Source organism: Coregonus clupeaformis, chromosome 34 (assembly GCF_020615455.1).
Source record: "Coregonus clupeaformis isolate EN_2021a chromosome 34, ASM2061545v1, whole genome shotgun sequence".
Taxonomy (NCBI): Eukaryota; Metazoa; Chordata; class Actinopteri; order Salmoniformes; family Salmonidae; genus Coregonus; species Coregonus clupeaformis.
Window position 1 is genome coordinate 22573295 of NC_059225.1, and position 22106 is coordinate 22595400.

The 22106-nt window shown below is 44.1% G+C and overlaps 1 protein-coding gene across 1 annotated transcript in view; it reads right to left on the reverse strand.

Moving 5' to 3' along the window:
- The window catches only part of LOC121549547 (zinc finger E-box-binding homeobox 1), a 72317-nt gene extending 58741 nt beyond the window's left edge, over positions 1-13576 (reverse strand). The window contains exon 1 of the mRNA XM_041861346.2: positions 13512-13576. Coding sequence (XP_041717280.2) covers positions 13512-13569 — 58 coding nt within the window. The 5' untranslated portion in view covers positions 13570-13576. The remainder of the gene's footprint in view (positions 1-13511) is intronic.
- Between the last annotated feature and the right edge of the window lie 8530 nt (positions 13577-22106).

Below are 22106 nucleotides of genomic sequence, written 5' to 3' on the forward strand. Positions count from 1 at the left end.
CATTCAGGTGGAGGTCAGGAATGCATAGCAAACCAGATCTGACACACACACACAATGTTAGAACACATGCAGACAGACCATATGACTTTCACGGGTAATCTCATGGGAGCACCATCACCATCATCAACAACAGGAAGTGAGCTTCCAGTAACCCTGACTCGCCTCTCCTCTCAGGCCTGGGAGTGTTGATCTAGGGTCAGTTTAGCCTTTTAATAATGAATAAGAGTGAGTACGTGACCCTAAATCAGCACTCCTACTCTGAAACGCTTTGTGAATAAGGACCCTGGTGTTTCTACACTCCAGAGGTGTGGTCCTCTGTAGCTCAATTGGTAGAGCATGGCGTTTGTAACGCCAGGGTAGTGGGTTTGATCCCCGGGACCACCCATACGTAAAAATGTATGCACACATGACTGTAAGTCGCTTTGGATAAAAGCGTCTGCTAAATGACATATTATTTATATTATTAAGTTGCTCATATACAGTGGGGAAAAAAAGTATTTAGTCAGCCACCAATTGTGCAAGTTCTCCCACTTAAAAAGATGAGAGAGGCCTGTAATTTTCATCATAGGTACAAATCAACTATGACAGACAAATTGAGAAAAGAAATTCCAGAAAATCACATTGTAGGATTTTTTATGAATTTATTTGCAAATTATGGTGGAAAATAAGTATTTGGTCAATAACAAAAGTTTCTCAATACTTTGTTATATACCCTTTGTTGGCAATGACACAGGTCAAACGTTTTCTGTAAGTCTTCACAAGGTTTTCACACACTGTTGCTGGTATTTTGGCCCATACCTCCATGCAGATCTCCTCTAGAGCAGTGATGTTTTGGGGCTGTCGCTGGGCAACACAGACTTTCAACTCCCCTCCAAAGATTTTCTATGGGGTTGAGATCTGGAGACTGGCTAGGCCACTCCAGGACCTTGAAATGCTTCTTACGAAGCCACTCCTTCGTTGCCCGGGCGGTGTGTTTGGGATCATTGTCATGCTGAAAGACCCAGCCACGTTTCATCTTCAATGCCCTTGCTGATGGAAGGAGGTTTTCACTCAAAATCTCACGATACATGGCCCCATTCATTCTTTCCTTTACACGGATCAGTCGTCCTGGTCCCTTTGCAGAAAAACAGCCCCAAAGCATGATGTTTCCACCCCCATGCTTCACAGTAGGTATGGTGTTCTTTGGATGCAACTCAGCATTCTTTGTCCTCCAAACACGACGAGTTGAGTTTTTACCAAAAAGTTATATTTTGGTTTCATCTGACCATATGACATTCTCCCAATCCTCTTCTGGATCATCCAAATGCACTCTAGAAAACTTCAGACGGGCCTGGACATGTACTGGCTTAAGCAGGGGGACACATCTGGCACTGCAGGATTTGAGTCCCTGGCGGCGTAGTGTGTTACTGATGGTAGGCTTTGTTACTTTGGTCCCAGCTCTCTGCAGGTCATTCACTAGGTCCCCCCGTGTGGTTCTGGGATTTTGTGATCATTTTGACCCCACGGGGTGAGATCTTGCGTGGAGCCCCAGATCGAGGGAGATTATCAGTGGTCTTGTATGTCTTCCATTTCCTAATAATTGCTCCCACAGTTGATTTCTTCAAACCAAGCTGCTAACCTATTGCAGATTCAGTCTTCCCAGCCTGGTGCAGGTCTACAATTTTGTTTCTGGTGTCCTTTGACAGCTCTTTGGTCTTGGCCATAGTGGAGTTTGGAGTGTGACTGTTTGAGGTTGTGGACAGGTGTCTTTTATACTGATAACAAGTTCAAACAGGTGCCATTAATACAGGTAACGAGTGGAGGACAGAGGAGCCTCTTAAAGAAGAAGTTACAGGTCTGTGAGAGCCAGAAATCTTGCTTGTTTGTAGGTGACCAAATACTTATTTTCCACCATAATTTGCAAATAAATTCATAAAAAATCCTACAATGTGATTTTCTGGATTTTTTTCTTCTCAATTTGTCTGTCATAGTTGACATGTACCTATGATGAAAATTACAGGCCTCTCTCATCTTTTTAAGTGGGAGAACTTGCACAATTGGTGGCTGACTAAATACTTTTTTTCCCCACTGTAGGCACAGATCTAGGATCAGAAAAAATTACTTCAAACAGCTGTAAAAACGATATGTTTTGTTATTGAAAATATATTTCACAGTGATTTAGATGGTACAATGATTCCCTGCACTATTCAGTGCTTGTTTTCTCACATAAACTGAAATTGAGCAAACAGTGTAGAATTCTAGCAACCAGGAAATGACAGAGCGATTTCCATAACACAGCCACAAAGTCAGACCAGCTTTCTTAGTTTGACAACAGATGCCGCTCCGGCGGTAGAAATCAATAGGTGAATATCACAGCCAATCACAACACTGGCGGTTAAGTAATACTGTGAAACACTATCATTCCACTATTAGCGGCAGATATAAAATGGACATTTTCTGAAATTACAATGCAAAAATTCAGAAAAATCCTATGTGTAGCACCTTTAACTCTTTACAGTGTTAATTTAACTCTTGACTCAACACTAGAAATGTTACACTGAAAAATCAACACTAGTTAACACTGGCCAATTTGCTGTGTGCTATGAAAGGGAACCATCTGCATTTCATGAACCTTTTAGAATTCTGAAGAACTGTAGATGCCACGTCAAGAACCCCACACTTAACTCAAAGGTTCTTTATCGGGCAAGAGTTCTCCAAAGAACCTTAAGAGCTGAGGAAAAACAATTTTAAAACCTTTATTATTTTCAGTGTAGAAATGGCTTAACACTACATACAGTAACAATATCCTATAATATAGGATAACCCTACATAACACAGATACATTATCAGTGAATTGTACATGGTGCAGGCCATATGGATGATTGCATGGTGCCACGTTGGCAACGATGCCAAGGAAGACGGGCTACATCCTGGCACTAGAACAAGGAAGGCCACAGTCATACTGGGCAGGGGGCAGACACACACACATTGGGCAGGGGGGCTTTTTACTGGTTGAATGAAGCATCTTTATCCCCCTGTTTAGAAGTCAGGAGGGCGCTACAGTGAATGGGGGCAGTTAGCATAGATGGCAGAATAAGGACCGGGTCATTTGTATTCAAGGCAGGTTGGTGTTGGGGAAACATTTGATGCCAGAGGCACACACTCAAAAGAAAGGAGGAAGGGACACTTTGTGTCATTTTCAATGGGTGAGAATTTGGCTTGATACAGCATTGGGTGACAGGGTTAATAGATCATTTCCTATCAAACAAATGATGACTAACTTTTTTCACTAAATAAAAACCAACCACCTTCAGTCAGCACACCAGGTCTTTGTAAGAGAAAAGGAAAAACTCACTTCAACACTGCAGGCACTGAGACTCTGAGGTTACAGATGGCAGCTCTATACTGTGTGAGGACCTCTTTTATAAACCTGTGTCTGCAGCTATTTGAGAAAAACATGACCCCTCATTCCTGCAATATCCCTCAATTGACACAACTAACATTTTGATACTGTTCTCACAAAAGTAGTTATCTTCTGCTAAGTTCACACAGCTTTTAAAACTATATGGCAGCACAGCCAGTCCTCCTGACCCAAGGCTTTTATGTTGTTCCCAACTCCCAACAAGACGCCTTAAATATGTTCCTGCCTTCCACAGGTGCTGGGGTTGCTGACATTAGCTGATCAGGACCAGACCAAGGTTGCATCCTAAATGGCACCATATTCCCTATTAAGTTTACTACTTTTGATCAGGGCCTATAGGGTTATGGTCAAAAGTAGTGTACTATATTATATAGGGAAAAGGGTGCCATTTGAGGCGCAACCCAGGCCAGGAAGACTGTTGTTTTGACAGAGATAAAGACCAGAGACGGAAGAGGAAGCAAGACATTCCACTCCCAAATTTGTTCTGTTTCAATGGAAGTTAATGCACTAAGCAGAGCAGACCCAGCTGCTATCACATTGTTGTCTATGGGAGACCCACCCCCTTAAGTAGACTTGCCTGAGTGAACTACCTTCATTTATCCACCATTTTTTATAAAGACCTGTCAGGTTGCATTCTGGGTAATCTTACAGACTTCCTGGTTTTGTTCATAGGGTAGCCAATCAGAGAAGTGATTGACTGAATGAGTGATCGATAGTTGTCCTGAAGTGGTTCAAGACAGAATAAAGATTTGAAATAGCCTAAGCTATAAACGCATGTCCTTGCATTATACTTTGTATTTTTTTTTATTGATGGGGTTCATTTCTTTGCGGTACAAATTCATTATTGTGGGAGATTATTAAAGTGTGCATTACATTTCATTCCTGTTTGACCACTTAATTTACTTTTAGAGTGCCGTGCAATTAGCATTGTTCAGAAGCTCTTCAATTCTTAATTACAGCAATAGATACCTCAATGACAATACCCTCTGTCTGTGTGGTGCCCTTTTCTTTGTAAAATGTATTTTTTGGACTAATTTGATGTGGCATGAAAGAATGTATATAGCTTACATTTTTAATGGGTAGTTGGTAGAAGAAAGGGAGTGGAGGCAGTGAACAAATACATTTGAGAATGGCAGGCAGGGTAGGGAGGCAGGCAGGCACTTCATTCATATTGCTCCCAGTGAACAGCAGCATATCCTTCTGCAGGAGGCTAAGGAACAGAGCTGACCATGAATCACACCCGGCTCTCCTTGGTCTAGCTCTCATGCCAAAGGAAACTTTAAATCTCTTTCTCTCTCCTCTCTCTCTCCCATTCTCTCTATCCCTCCTTCCTACTCTCTCTAATACTTTTGTCAGGTGTTATTTATGAGTGCTGTAGTGAGTTCCTGCATGCCTGCAGCACCTGCTCATGTTGGAGTGGGAGAACCCTGGCAGCTGCCAGAGAGAGAGAGAGAGAGAGAGAGAGAGAGAGAGAGAGAGAGAGAGAGAGAGAGAGAGAGAGAGAGAGAGAGAGAGAGAGAGAGAGAGAGAGAGAGAGAGAGAGAGAGAGAGAGAGAGAGAGAGAGAGAGAGAGAGAGAGACAGAGAGAGAGACAGAGACAGAGACAGAGACAGAGACAGAGACAGAGACAGAGACAGAGACAGAGAGAGAGAGACAGAGACAGAGAGACAGAGACAGAGACAGAGACAGAGACAGAGACAGAGACAGAGACAGAGACAGAGACAGAGACAGAGACAGAGACAGAGACAGAGACAGAGACAGAGACAGAGACAGAGACAGAGACAGAGACAGAGACAGAGACAGAGACAGAGACAGAGAGAGAGAGAGAGAGAGAGAGAGAGAGAGGTAGTGCACCACCACTACCAGGCTACAAAATAATGTGATTTTAGCTCAGTGGCGCGTGGCTAACAGATGGGACGCCTAATGATGCCTGGTCCTCTGTTCAAAACATACCACGAGCCGACAGCAGGAAACAACAAACAAACACACAAACAAACAACTACAAGCACTAATTAATGGTGTCATATGACTATAAACATGATCAATTAAAACCCACAGTTCATTGGCTCTCCCTCTGTGAGAGCGGGAAAGGAACCTCGGTGCCAGAGTAATGAGCATGAGCAGGATGATGCCATTAGGACTAAGAGGAGGACAGATGTGGGACTGTGTTTGTACTCCTACTCTACCTCCACCCCAACTCTGTGGGTGAAGCGTGTGTAGCGAGGCTGAGGCCAAATACCTGAACAATAACAGTGTGGAGAGCGGGACAGGTCAAAAGGGTAGTCAGTGGTTCGATCAGGGTTCTCTGTTCCCAGAGTTGACAGAGAGTCTGAGGGGTGGAGCTTGGAGAGGTAACTAGGTAGGTGTACTTTGCTCTAGTCTAGAGTCAATGACATCAGGTGAGTATTGGTAGGTAGCTAGACACACAGAAACCTGATCAAATGAGGACAGTAAGCAAAAAAATGCAATGCAGCCTCTGTTCAACAGGAATACAGTAATGAAGGGCAAAAAACACCAAAGAGATGTGCTTACAGCTCACCAACTCCCAAGAGAGGTGTACTTAGCAGAGAGAACAATGACTTCAGGGGAAGCAGCATATGGGGTGGTGGTGGTGTAACAGCTATGGGAATAAACTGTTTATAAAGCTGTTTATAGACCAACCTCATTCATCACCAAGGCTCTGTCCCAAATGCCACCCTATTCCCTATTAGGCCTAAGTGCACTACTTTTGACCAGGGCCTGTAGGGGCCCATACTAGTGCACGTTATAGGGAAAAGGGTGCCATTCGGGTGGAAGCCTCAATGACAAAATGTGAGAGCACTCCTGTCTCAAAAACTGAGCTCCGCTGAAACAATACTGTTCACTCACTATATCTCTGTCACACTAGGAGGGCCAGGCCAGCTCAACCTCAGCTGCACATGCTCAGTGACGCTGGGTCCAGGGACGATGCTGTGACGTTATGCTTGTCTCAAGCCTCCAGCCTGTCCCAATCCCCTCCCTACCTACCTCCCTCTGTTTTCAGGCTACTGCCTCTCTCGCTCTCTCTCTGTCTCTCTCTCTCTCTCTCATTAATCCTGTGTGTTGTGATGTTTACAGGCTCTGACATACAGCGTAGCTGCATCCTCCCTCCTCTCCTTTCTGCCTGACTAATAAACAAGGTGACTAGGGTGTCTGTTAAAGCAGTGGGCTAGCTAGCTACTTGACTGTGTGGCTCCTGTGTAAGTCGCTAACTGTGGCCTGGGGACAGGGACATCACAGGAGCCGTTTTAGTCTCTTGTCAACATTTTCAGATCATTAGGACAGCTCTTGACACACACGTCCCTCTGGGCTGCGTCCCAAATAGCACCCTATTCCCTATATAGTGTACTACTTTTGACCACAGCCAATGCCTGTCTTGCCTGATATCATCACAGCTATAGCACATGCAGGCCAGGGGGTAATAATGATAAGCAATGATAAGTGACTCAAAAAGATGCGCTATAAGAAACGTTATGATCTGTCAGCATAAAATCGCCATATTGCTCCTTTGGCTTTGTATTGTCACGTTTTGAGAGAAACTGAGAATGAATTTTCAGGTTAAAGGTGAGGAACAAAGATTCCCCTGATGAGTTTGTGGCCCAAACACAAGCTGGCATGATCAGGGCTGGCGGCTCAACGCCTGCTGTCTGTCTATTGTTAACACAGACCTTTCATTAACCGCTCCACTGAGAAACAGGGGTGGAGAGGAGGAGGAAGGAGAGGAGGAGAGGAGGAGAGGGAGGAGAGGGGAGGCTGAGGCAATATGAGAATAGGAGGGGGGGAAAGGCAGGTGAAGGAGAGAGCGAGTGAGAGAGGAGAGGAGAGGCTGAACCAACAGACACTGAGGAACAGGGGATAAGAGGGTGGACAGGAGGGGAGGGAGAAAAAGAGGGGAGGCTGAGGCAACAGACAGTAGTGTCAACTCCCAATGGGACTAGCCCAGCCTAAAGAGCAGCCACCAAACACATTATTAAAAAAGACATGTCACTAACTGATCCTGGGTATAACCCCCAAAGGATAGCAATTTAGAGCTGCCATCTCCCCCAGGTATAAGCTATACACAACGTGACACTATCATTTCAGCTCCCACATGGTTGGGTCCATGGCACAGGTAGGGAAAGAGAGGGAGGGAAAGAGAGGAGGAGAGGGAGGAGTAGAAGCTTAACTTAGTTTCAGACTATCATTTCAACTCCCACCTGCTTCTATGTAATATGGTATCGGTTGGAGGAAAGAAATAATGAGAGAGAGAGGGAGGAGTAGACATTTTATTTGTTTTTGGACAAATGTTTATCACACCTGTCTCAATATCCTGGTAGGGAGAGGGAGAGAGGGAGGAGAGATAAGGAGAGAGAGAGAAAGAGAGGAAGGAGTAGGCATTTAATTTCTTGCTCTTTTGAATCGACACAACAGATTGTGAGGCCGTGGGCTGGGTGAGGTCATCTAACCAACACACCTGTCTGTCTATAACACTCTGGGGAGCCAGTAGGGAGGCGAGGAGGAGGAGGAGAGTGTAGGTGGGAGGCACTTCCTGTATGGTCATAACAACACACTAAAGTGTTCTCTAGCCCCAGTCTCAGTCCCAGTGCTGGATACGGATACTGTAAGCCCTTTATATTGTAAACAGCTGAGCGCACACACTACATGCAGAAGTTCCATTGGTCAAATCAATGTGTTTTTTTCCATTGTGATGGACAATGGTGAAACTGCCACATCCGTTTGCGATGTTACAACAACAAAGAAGTTATTTTTCCCTCTGACATCATTGCACGCGTGATAGAACAGCAGCATATGTACTGCTCTTTTTTTTACTGCGATGCTCCCTCTACACTCCCCACCTCTGCTTTGTCAACTAAACTAAATCAAAAACAATAACAACGGCCGTTGGGCGGACAGTGGCGCAGTTTCCCCCTGCTGCAGATTCCATCTTTAAGTTCTTATACTCAGTCCCCTGATTGGATCTGAGCCACTGAGGAAGGCTCCTGACCTGATCTTGCTACAAGGAGAGCCTATTCTAGTCTTCCTCTTGCTCCTACTGAGCCCCCCGTCATGTTTTTGTTCAGTTCACTGGGCCTGACATGCATAGCCTCCCCCTCTCCACCCCCAACCTTCCCCCGATACCCCCAACTGAACAACTCGAGGATATTTCTGTCCTTTCAACAACACTATTGACACTCCATCCCTCATTCCTCCTCATTCATTATCTCAGCCTTGGCCCCCGCATGGCCCCCAGACACCTCCAGCCCAGGCTGCCCAGTCACGCAGCTCCGTCGTGGGCCCTATCTGGGTTATATGGGGGGGGACTCCTGCCTGCTGCTGAAGAACGTTATAGGACGTAGCCTCAGTTTAACATACTAAATACAGGTCTTAGACTACACACAGGAAAAACACAACACTAAATGATACAGTCAGGAGGCTTGGCCAAAAGTGTGGACAAAACACATTTCCGAAACAAAAAAGGGGCTGCGCATCCCAAAAAATGCAAATGCCAGAACCCAAGGATTTCGTGTTGTGAGACTGAGGGAGATTGTGATGAATTCTCAGAGCGTTCCACAGATTCCTCCATCAGTATTGGGGTCTCTGGGAAGAGAATGGGTCATATGCAAATGGCCATGCCCAATATGGGGAGAAGTTTCCCACAAGCAGAGTGTGAAAAGGCCTCTCCCTCCCCATGCCGGCCCCACTCAATGGGCCTTTTCTTCCTCCACTGAAAGTGTATGTGGTAGAGCGGGCAGACTGCAAAGGTAACTAGGCTCTTTCTCCTCAGGCTTTCCTCCAACCAAAGCTTTAACACACAATGGTTCATTTAAGCATTCATCCCACACACAACCCCAATAAAGCACATCCAAGCGCAGTTAAGGGGGTTAGTGAAACTGACTTGGGGTTTAAAACTGCTTTTCTAAGGGAAGGGAGAGCACATTTTTATAGGGTAATGCAATGCCTCTATAGGAGCTTGCTAAACATTAAGCTGCCTCAACAACAGTGGGAAAGGGTTTGAGTGTCATCAGATTATGGGCACAAACAGAATTGTCTGCTGGGAAATCATTGAAATGTGTGACATGGTGCATTGAATGGTGTAGAGATTAGAATTTCATATCAAACATTTTAAAACGCGTGGAGACATAAAAATTACAAAAGAAGAAAACATGACTAGGCCTATTCAAGACACAAGACAGAACCTCAGAGGGCTGTAAAGCCAATACCTCGACTATAGGTTTTTTGTTAACTTGTCATAGCTGATTTCTTAGTTTGCCTTACTACCCAAAATGAATCCTCTGCATTCCTTTCCATTGGAAACACTCAGACTATTCTCATGTAAAGGGAGCGGTCATTTGTGTTTGACAGAGTGAGTCTCCACCTTCCTTCCTACTGGCTCTCCTCTCCAGCAGCACCTCAGTGTCATCTCTCCCTGCCAGCTCTCACGGCCACTCCCCCCTTTGTCTCTCCCTCCTCCCTCCCCCCTTCCCCTCCTCCCTCTCCCTCCTCCCTCCCCTACCAAACTCAACAGGACAGAGGGGCTGTACTGGTCAGGGGGATGGAGGGAGGGAGGGAGAGAGGATTGAGGGAGTAGGAGGAGGAGTCTAAAGTCCAGAGCCAACCCCCATGCTTTTTTACCCCTTGGGATCCTTTCATTGAAGGGACTTAAACACAAACACAATTGGACATGCTGGAAGGGACCCGACAATGGCACAGGGGGGAAAGTGGAGTCCTAGTGGAGGCACACATGGGTGCCTAGGTCAGGGGGTAAGCAACAGCACCCCTGGCGACTGTGTCTTCCCCCGGAATAAAGGACTGGGGGAGGTGAGGAGGGGGCGGGGGATGTTCCTCTGACTTGGCACTTTCATATGCAGCAGAGGAAGTTGCTCAAAAGTTAAAGAACTGATAAATGAAAATGTCCTCTTCTGCTAAACTCCACTCACCAGGGGTAGACCTTTTAAATGTTAACAGATGGCTTTTAAAACACTAAAGAACCATGCCGGCCCACAGAACACCACCCCTCTCCCCCTGAAACCTTTGGAATGGCCAAAACATCTTATTTTCTTAAGAACTGTAGCTTAACCACAGTGTTTCTTTATTGTTCTCACACAACTTTACAGCATGTGGTTACATTCAATATTATTTAGGGGGAAAAATTAGTCCAGAACACTAATTATAGTTTTACCAGCCAAATAAACATCCTCTGCTACATCACACGGCTTTACGGAAGCCAAAACTAGACCCACAGACCCATTCTTCCTTTTCTGTAGGATGATTAAGTGACACAGGGAGCGAGAGAGCGAGAGAGAGAGACCCTTTGATCAATTCAAATAAATATCTATATGGAGAGTTCCTATTCCTGATGGGATCTGGACTAGTCCTGGTCAGGATAGAAGTGACCAAGGAAGCCAGTGGAGACAGTGTCCCACAGATTGCAAACACCTGTTGTCCTGCCTGCTGGCTGGCTGTTAGCACCTCCATGTTTCCAGCTGTGAGGGGGGCTCACCTTGATCTCAGCCTGCTCTGCTCTGTCAGGCCCAGGCCCAGTAAGACAACCAATACAGGGCTGGCGCCAAACACCTTTTGGTTTCAGTAACCACCAGATAGCCCCCCTGTCCTGTCCCAAAGCAATCAAATCACTACCCCTCTAAAGGGGCTTTCTTTTTACCTGGTAACCAACTTTTAGGCAGAACACCCAGCATAACACAGTTGAGGTAAGATAGTCACTGGTTGGTTGAGGAGAATGCCTTCAAATTTAGTAACTCTGTGTAATAGTATTGTATATTTAGCTTCCTGCCATGTCACAAGATCAAGACATCACTATGGCTACAATGGTTTCCTTTTGATCTCCCTCTTGATATGCAGTGTGTATGCTAAATTAGATAACATAAGGAATAAAACATAGGCTAACTCACTTTATTTTTTAAATGAACATCAAATGGGCAATATTACAGTGACAGGTAATTTACACAAAATGGAAAATAAGTGAATAAATTAAAATAAGTGTAAAAAGGAAAACAAATAATGCAAAAATGTCAATAAATAATACGTTTCAATTATTTTCTAGAATTTTATATAAATTACTCATATTAAACCGTGCACAAATTCTATAATCTGTTAGCACCTACCAGGTGCGTCTTTATTTCTCTGAGGTGACTCGAATGCAGTAGATATTCACGACGGACCATGAATGAGCCGCAAATGCAGGCTAGAACAGCTCCGCTATAAAGTGTGAAGGCACAAATTAACCGTCGTCAATTGAGCACTAACATGATGGCATGCACGGATCTGTGATCAACAACTTGGCAAAGAGACAAGGCACACACGAAATAGCCTAGGTTTGTATTATAAAATGACAAACAATGACAGTAAGCACAACAAGCGACTCCTCCATGAGAAAATTCACAACAAATTGACATGATGACAGCATGCCGCGCCTACAGACACCCGTTGCCTTTTCTACCTGCACAAGTTGCCATTTGCTGCAGCACTCTCCACTGCTTTGGAAAGGCAAGACAGATTCCAGTGAGACGATTCCTTCTCTAACTCAGCGTATTCAGTCACCCGAAATTAGATTTAAAGTTTGTTTTGACAGAGGGGTGTTTAGAAACACCAAAGCCCCGTTTTCCAGATCAGGTAAACATGTCCTTATACTCCGGCAGGCTCCGCTGGGTGGCTCGACCACTTGCGCTGCTATGCTGACTACTTGCATGAGGCTATAGGCTACGCATGTCGTCAGCTACAGTATATCGTCAGAACACATGATATGGGTTTACAAAAAGCATAACGGAATGACAAGCAACCCCGAAGAGTATGATCTTTGCAAGTCGGGTTTAATATAATTTCCAGATAAAGCACTCCACTATTCAATTGATTAAATTACTGCCAGAAAAAAACGATTCGGAGAAAACGCACTGGCTACCCAGCCAACCCTACAGTGCAGCCTTTTTAACCATAAACACAAAACACAAAACACAAACAAAAACTATGGATGAACAGTTTGGTTCCAACTGCAAGTTTCGCTCCCGCGCCACCAAACCTATAAAATCAGAATTCCCAGCGCGCGACTGTGGATGTAAACGCACATTCCTTATATAGGTTGTGCCTTGTTCACACGCACAGCGCGTGAGATATCCTTCCCATTCTCTAAAACATAACCCAACAATGCATGCTACAGAAACAACGTTTTTTAGTTCGACGTTCATTTGCATTTCTGTTTATTAATTATATAGCAACCTTATCTTAATCTACATATTTTCTACTTATTTTAGCAATAACTTTTCGAATGTTTGTTAATGCACACTTGCCGTTGTCAATTGTGAGAAAGCCTGCATCTTCACTACACATCATTTACAACGAAAAATAAAAGAGAAAGTAGCATATGTAGGGTACATAACATAACGGCATGTATTTGAATAGAAGATCAAGCAGCAGAACAGTACAATTTTCACATTAAAAACATTTTCTAATGCTTGGGTGGTGTGCCCGAGCCCACGATGTAGCAACAGTGTCCTATCATGGCTCGCGCAACCTGCTACGGTGCGTGCAACGAATAGAAAAGCGACAGAAACAGTTCAGTTTTTCCAAAGTGCATTGAGGAAATACAACTTGTACACATATTCACTCATTTCAGATTCAGAACATCAATCTATTTTCTATATTGATAAAGAAGGCGACAAACTACCCTTGGTCCGCAAAAACAACCAGGTAAGGTTATTTTCACAGACACCGGTTTTAGAAAGCTAGCCAAATTAAAGGCGAGAGAAGGTGACACAAGCTATCAAGTTGAAAACTCTAAAAATACGAAAAGAGGATTTAAAATAAAATCGAAAAGGGACTGAACGGGGAACAAAAGCGAGTGCAGGGACGGGATTAGGTGCGTATAACGGTCCAGGGTTGTACACTCAACCGCTAGGCGGAGGGAGAGTCGCGAGCCAGGTATAACGGTACACCACAGAGGGCTATAATTGTGCGCTTACTTGCTACTTTCCAGCACTTTGACCCACTAAAAACGGGACTCCGGGGGTCCCAAAGTCTTCGGAGAATCGAGAATTCGATAGAACTCAATATAGTCCACTTCACTACACGAAAATAAGGAAATTGGAGTAGTTTTACTTACCGTTATTCCTCCTCGGATTCGCCTGCTTTCTGCGCTTACACCTGGGGCCATCCGCCATGATCCTTTCGCTGTGTCTAAATGCTGTTGGAGAGTCACCTCCTCTTTCGCCCCCACTCCCCCTCCTCCCTCCGCTTCACCTCCCCTCCCTGCACCTGGTTTACGACACTCTGCTTTACGACATTACCTTCTACACCTCCCAAACCGTAGACCCGAAAATCCAAAACTCCTACTCCATGCGTTCTTTCTGATCATCGCACCATTTATACATTATTATATTTTGAAATAAATATTTATATTTCTTCTGAGTTTCTGGTATGGTTGGGGCCATATCATTACGGGAATCTACAGGTAATTTAACACCCTTATGGTTAAAAAAAGTAAAAACCTTAGTAGAGCCTATCCCTATGCATGATGCAGGGATCATCAACTAGATTCAGCCGCGGGCCGATTTTTTCTTGAGTGGATGGTTGGGTGCCAGAACATAACTACACATCATTTGTAGACTGCAATTGTAGACCACAAGAATCCCAAACAGATATAATATTTGACTAAAACATAATAATTTTAGACCTTGCTTACATTTGTATACGATCAGATGTACACCATATATACAAAAGTATGTGGACACCCCTTCAAATTAGTGGATTTGGCTATTTCAGCCACACCCGTTGCTGACAGGTGAATAAAATCGAGCACACAGCCATGCAATCTCCATAGACAAACACTGGCAGTAGAATGGCCTTACTGAAGAGCTCAGAGACTGTAAAAGTGGCACCATCATAGGATGCCATCTTTCCAAGAAGTCAGTTCATCAAATTTCTGCCCTGCTAGAACTGCCCAGGTCAACTGTGGTCCTCTGTAGCTCAGCTGGTAGAGCATGGCGCTTGTAACGCCAAGGTAGTGGGTTCGATCCCCGGGACCACCCATACACAAAAAAAATGTATGCACGCATGACTGTAAGTCGCTTTGGATAAAAGCGTCTGCTAAATGGCATATTATATTATTATTATATATTATAACTGTAAGTGCTGTTATTGTGAAGTGGAAACATCTAATAGCAACAACGGCTCAGCCGCGAAGTGGTAGGCCACACAAGCTCACAGAACGGAACCACCGAGTGCTGAAGCGCGTAGCTCGTAAAAATAGTTTGTCCTCGGTTGCAACACTCACTACCGAGTTCCAAACTGCCTCTGAAAGCAACGTCATCACAATAACTGTTAGTCGGGAGCTTCATGAAATGGGTTTCCATGGCCAAGCAGCCGCACACAAGCTCGCCGCCATTTGACTCTGGAGCAATGGAAACGCATTCTCTGGAGTGATGAATCACGCTTCACTATCTGGCAGTCCAACGGACGAATCTGGGTTTGGCGGGTGCCAGGAGCGCGCTACCTGCCCCAATGCGTAGTGAGAACTGTAAAGTTTGGTGGAGGATGAATAATGGTCTGGGGCTGTTTTTCATGGTTTGGACTACGCCCCTTAGTTCCAGTGAAGGGAAATATTAATGCTACAGCATACAATGACATTCTAGACGATTCTGTGCTTCCAACTCTGTGGCAGCAGTTTGGGGAAGGCCCTTTCCTGTTTCAGCATGACAATGCCCCCGTGCACAAAGCGAGGTCCATACAGAAATGGTTTGTCGAGATCGGTGTGGAAGAACTTGACTGGCCTGCACAGAGCCCTGACCTCAACCCCATCGAACACCTTAGGGATGAATTGGAACGCCGACTGCGAGCCAGGCCTAATCGCCCAACATCAGTGCCCGACCTCACTAATGCTCTTGTGGCTAAATGGAAGAAAATCCCCGCAGCAATGTTCCAACATCTAGTGAAAAGACTTCCCAGAAGACTGGAGGCTGTTATACCAGCAAAGGGGGGACCAACTCCATATTAATGCCCATGACTTTGGAATGTGATTTTCGGCGAGCAGGTGTCCACATACTTTTGGTGATGTGGTATATCTCTCTATTATGCGTGGGAATACTTGGGAACAGATTTCCAAAATTAAAATCAATTGGAGCTGATTTCCTGGTGTTTTTACAGTCTTTTATGTCCAACAATGAAAATAATTAACATACACTACCGTTCAAAAGTTTGGGGTCACTTAGAAATGTCCTTGTTTTCGAAAGAAAAGCTATTTTTTTGTCCATTAAAATAACATCAAATTGATCAGAAATACAGTGTAGACATTGTTAATGTTGTAAATGGCTATTGTATATTGTTAATGTTGTAAATGGTTATTGTAGCTGGAAACAGCTGATTTTTTATGGAATATCTACATAGGCGTACAGAGGCCCATTATCAGCAACCATCAGTCCTGTGTTCCAATGGCACGTTGTGTTTGCTAATCCAAGTTTATAATTTTAAAAGGCTAATTGATCATTAGAAAACCCTTTTGCAATTATGTTAGCACAGCTGAAAACTGTTGTGCTGATTATATAAGCAATAAAACTGGCCTTCTTGAGACTAGTTGAGTATCTGGAGCATCAGCAATTGTGGGTTCGATTACAGGCTCAAAATGGCCAGAAACAAATAACTTTGTTCTGAAAATCGTCAGTCTATTCTTGTTCTGAGAAATGAAGGCTATTCCATGCGAGAAATTGCCAAGAAACTGAAGATCTCGTACAACGCTGTGTACCACTCCCTTCACAGAACAGCGCAAACTGGCTCTAACCAGAATAGAAAGAGGAGTGGGAGGCCCCGGTGCACAACTGAGCAAGAGGACAAATACATTAGAGTGTCTAGTTTGAGAAACAGGCGCCTCACAGGTCCTCAACTGGCAGCTTCATTAAATAGTACCAGCAAAACACCAGTCTCAACGTCAACAGTGAAGAGGCGACTCCGGGATGCTGACCTTCTAGGCAGAGTTGCAAAGAAAAAGCCATTTCTCAGACTGCCCATCTTAATCTTTTCTTTTTATTGGCCAGTCTGAGATATGCAGTTTTTCTGGCCAGTTTTATTGCTTCTTTAATCAGCACAACAGTTTTCAGCTGTGCTAACATAATTGCAAAAGGGTTTTCGAATGATCAATTAGCCTTTTAAAATGATTAACTTGGATTAGCAAACACAACGTGCCATTGGAACACAGGACTGATGGTTGCTGATAATGGACCTCTGTACGCCTATGTAGATATTCCATTAAAAATCAGCCGTTTCTAGCTACAATAGCCATTTACAACATTAACAATGTCGACACTGTATTTCTGATCAATTTGATGTTATTTTAATGGACAAAAAAATTGCTTTTCTTTCGAAAACAAGGACATTTCTAAGTGACCCCAAACTTTTGAACGGTAGTGTATATACAGTGCATTCGGAAAGTATTCAGACCCCTTAACTTTTTCCACATTTTGTTACGTTACAGCCTTATTCTAAAATGGATTAAATAGGTTTTTCCCCTCATCAATCTACTCACAATACCCCATAATGACAAAGCAAAACCAATATATTATATTATTATATATTATTATATTATATTATATATTATGTTATATTTTAGAAATGTTTGCACATTTATTAAAAAATAAAAACGGAAATAATACATTTACATAAGTATTCAGACCCTTTAGTCAGTAATTTGTTGAAGCACCTTTGGCAGTGATTACAGCCTCAAGTCTTCTTAGGTATGACGCTACAAGCTTGGCACACCTGTATTTGGGGAGTTTCTCCCATTCTTCTCTGCAGATCCTCTCAAGCTCTGTCAGGTTGGATTGGGAGCGTTGCTGCACATCTATTTTCAGGTCTCTCCAGATATGTTAGATCGGGTTCAAGTCCGGGCTCTGGCTGAGCCACTCAAGGACATTAAGAGACTTGTCCCGAAGCCATTCCTGCGTTGTCTTGGCTGGTGCTTAGGGTCGTTGTCCTGTTGGAAAGGGAACCTTCGCCCCAGTCTGAGGTCCTGAGCGCTCTGGAGCAGGTTTTCATCAAGGATCTCTCTGTACTTTGCTCCGTTCATCTTTCCCTCGATCCTGACTAGTCTCCCAGTCCCTGCCGCTGAAAAACCACCCCACAGCATGATGCTGCCACCCCCATGCTTCACCGTAGGGATACAGCCAGGTTTCCTCCAGACATGACGCTTGGCATTCAGGCTAAAGAGTTCAATCTTGTTTCTCATGGTCTGAGAGTCTTTAGATACCTTTTGGCAAACTCCAAATGGGCTGTCATGTACCTTTTACTGAGGAGTGGCTTCCGTCTTGCCACTCTACCATCTGGCCTGATTGGTGGGGTGCTGCAGAGATGGTTGTCCTTCTGGAAAGTTCTCCCATCTCCACATAGGAACTCTGGAGCTCTGTCAGAGTGACCATCAGGTTCTTGGTTACCTCCCTGACCAAGACCCTTCTCCCCCGATTGGTCAGTTTGGCCGGGCGGCCAGCTCTAGGAAGAGTCTTGGTGGTTCCAAACTTCTTCCATTTAAGAATGATGGAGGTCACTGTGTTCTTGGGGATCTTCAATGCTGCATATTTTTTGGTACCCTTCCCCAGATCTGTGCCTCGACACAATCCTGTCTCGGAGCTCTACGGACAATTCCTTCGACCTCATGGCTTGGTTTTACACTGTCAACTATGGGACCTTATATAGACAGGTGCGTGCCTTTCCAAATCATGTCCAATCAATTTACCAATTTATCATGTCCAATCAAGTTGTAGAAACATCTCAAGGATGATCAATGGAAACAGGATGCACCTGAGCTCAATTTCAAGTCTCATAGCGAAGGGTCTGAATACTTATGTAAATAAGGTATTACAGTTTCTATTGTTAATACATTTGCAAAAATTTCAATAAACTTGTTTTCGCTTTGTCATTATGGGGTATTGTGTGTAGATTGATGAGGGGAAAAAACTTTTGAATCAATTTTAGAATAAGGCTGTAACGTAACAAAATGTGGAAAAAGTTAAGGGGTCTGAATACTTTCCGAATGCACTGTATATATACTGAACAAAATATAACCGCAACATGTAAAGTGTTGATCCCATTTTTCATGACCTGAAATAAAAGATCCCCGAAATTTTCAATACGCACTAAAAGCGTATTTCTCTCAAATTTTGTGCACAAATTTGTTTACATCCCTGTTAGTGAGCATTTCTCCTTTGCCAAGATCATCCATCCACCTGACAGGTGTGGCATATCAAGAAGCTGATTAAACAGCATGATCATTACACAGGTGAACCTTGTGCTGGGGACAATAAAAGGCTTCTCTAAAATGTGCAGTTTTGTCACACAACACAATGCCACAGATGTTTCAAGTTTTGAGGGAGCGTGCAATTGACATGCTGACTGCAGGAATGTCCAACACAGCTGTATCTACCTAAAAACATTGTGTTAACATTTAAAAAGGCACATTTCTACTTATAGAGAAAATGTATGTATATAGTAATAAATCATATCATTACATATCATTATAGAAATAAAAATATATATAAAAACGAATATACATTTACAAGATTTAGAGGTTTTTCACAAAAATGGGGATACTTTTACCAGAAAACGTATGATGCATCTAAACAAGTTTTTCTCTCCACAAATCTTATAGCCAACTCTGGGAGAGGAGAGAGTGTGTGTGGGATGGACGAAGGAATGCGATGGGACCAGGCTGAGACAGCAGAGAGAGAAAGAGAGAGAGGGTCATGAGACCGTCAGCCAGCCAGCCCAGTGGTGATTCAAACCTCCTGCCTCTTACCTAAAGAAAGGCCTGGCTGTTCTCCTGTAGCACCAGGCTTTACTGCAGCTCTAGGGAGGGCAGGGCCCACACCTGGGTTCAAATACTATTACAAATCACTTCAACTATTTTATCTGTGCTTGATTGAGCTTGCCTGGCTTAATGGACCAATGTTATAGTCCCAAAACAGCAAATCCCACCCATCTTGTACTCCACGGTCAGGCTAGAATGAACGCTCAATGTATTCTGAAAGATTTTGAATAGTGTTTGAACCCAGGTGTGGGGTACCGGAGGAAGACAGGGCCATGCCAAAACAATCAGCAGGTCTGACTGCATCCAATCAGACCTGACCCTCCACAGTCACACACCTCTTATCACCCACAGGCTACGTCCCAAATGGCACCCTATTCCCTATATAGAGCACTACTTTTGACCAGAGCTCTATGGGTCCTAGTCAAAAGTAGTGCACTATAAAGGGAAAAGGGTGATATTTAGGATGCATAGATTCTCTTCTGGATAAATGGAAAGAACTGATCACATGCTTAGTTGCTGCTGAGGTGAATTCCTGGCTTTCGGAAATATGAAGTTTTATAATCTAGCTAGCTAAGGACAAAATGAAATGATTCTTTTTCTTAAGATCCCATGATAGGCAGGCAATTCTAGGTCACACACAGGAGCAACTGTTGCTGCTTGGCCGGGCTATTCTTGTACCTACAGACTATTATAGGGTTTCTTGTGCACAGGCTTGAGGCATGTCTTTTGTGTGGAGAGAGAGAGCTTGTCATTATGTCTACTTAGTATATTTGAGCCAAGAGCCAAAATAAAAAACACTCAGCTTTAAACGTAACACAGACTTCACTCTCAAATGTTTTTTTACAGCAAGGAAATGTTACCTGCTCAGCTTGTAACTAATTTATTATCATGTTAGCTACAGTATATTGTTCTCTGTATGGTCAAACACCCTTAGAAGAGTTCCCTATCACCTACATACTATGAGAGAAAAGATGACTGTTTATGGTGTGTGTCTGCAGACTGCAGGCTGAATAATTCAGCAGAGGAGAGTGGTCAGTCGGTCGGTCCACAGTGAAGGGCCACTCGGTGTGGCCTGGGTTGGCCTGACAGGGAATAATAGCTTTAGCATACCCAATGAGTCCCTCCCAACCTGTTTCAGGTGCCCATCGCAGCCAATAGCCAGCCAGGCCCTGTTGGATAGGGGGTGGGGGGAGGTGAGAGAGAGGAATGGTTTGACCCCCCCCCCCTCCCCTCTCTCCCACCCTCCCTGATGAAAAAAGGGCCAGAAACAGTCTACATCAGCAACGATCAATTATGAGGCGTTTAGCTAAACCACGTTCTGTTCCTGTTCATACCCTCCAACCGTACAGAGACGACTGACTGGAAAAAGAGATGGTTGTTATCCAATGGAAACTCTCTCAAATCTTTCCCATTTTCCTTGGATCATGCCACTGTTAGCATGAAGTCATTTTTCAAACGGAACGTCTGTGGAAAACAAAGAATAATAATAATATGACTACCAATAATGAAACGGTCTGAAAATAGGGAGAACTGAACTCTCTGATGTGTTTAAAAGCAACTAGAATAAAACAGCATCATCTATTTTCTCTGGCAGCAGAAGTATTAGGATTTCGCACAAGGACAAATTCATACACTGGCGATTGGATGGAAGCTAGTGGATATTCCGTTACATACATACACCCTTCAAGTTGACCATATAGCTAGAGTAATATGGTTCAGTTAAGTCCATTTCAATGCATTGATTTAATTGATAAAAATTGCTACAGAGGAATAAAACCAATGTTGTAGCTAGTAATACAAAGTGATATAGTAATCCCATAAATCAAAATCCTCCCTACACGGCATAACACAATTCACTGAAATAATGACATCAGCAACATGTTAATGTCTTTAACTAACTAACTAACTAACTAACTAACTAACTAACTAACTAACTAACTAACTAACTAACTAACTAACTAACTAACTAACTAACCCCATCCCAGGAAGTGAGTGAAATGAAAGGATGACTCTAGCTGCATGCGATGGCTCCTGTAGAGAGACAGACGCAGGGGGGAGGAGGGGGGGATGAGGGAAGGAGGGAGGGGAGGGATAAGAAGAAATCCTCCTCCACTACATTAAGGGATCATGCTGCTCCCTGAAAATGAGTATTGATCCTCTTAGGGCTGGAATCGTTTAGGAGATTAACGCTAACAGCGGTGCTGTGGTGCAGTGGAGCTCCATCTGCCCCAGCCAGAGCGAGACAGAGGAGCCTAGCTAGCAGCCTCCCGGTGGGCCTGGGGACCTTTGGTGGAGGGCTCTGCACCCTATTCTCTATATAGTGCACTACTGACCAGGGCCCTGGTAGTGCATTATATAGGCAATCTGGTGCCATTTGGGACAGACCTGTAGTAGAGGGCTCTGGAGCAGGACAGGAGGCCTGATGTGGGGGTGGGTTGCAGAGAGGGGTCCAGTCTGGGCCTGGATACCACCAAGCCATCTGGGCTGTCAGCTAAGAGCATCAGCTGTGTGGGTGAGTGAGTGAGTTGTCTATTTCACTTGCTTTGGCAATGTAAACATATGTTTCCCATGCCAATAAAGCCCTTTAAATTGAATTGAAATTGAGTGAGAGAGAGAGAGCGAGAGAGAGAGGGGTGGGGGGAGAGATATGAGGGAGTGTGAGAGAACTAGACACTGAACGGAAAATAGAAACAGTTTGGGTAGAGACAGACAAATGGGGAGGACAATAGGAAAGAAAGTGAGAGCAGAGGAATAGAAAGTAAAGAAGAGAGGAACAGAAAGTGCAAAAAAGAGAGCAGAAGCGAGAGAGAGAGAGAATAGAATAACCGTCCGTTGGTTCCAAACAAAGAGAGACCAGCAGCAGTGAGCAGTCAAGAGTGTGGCAGTGATAGTAAGAGAAAGACACCAGAG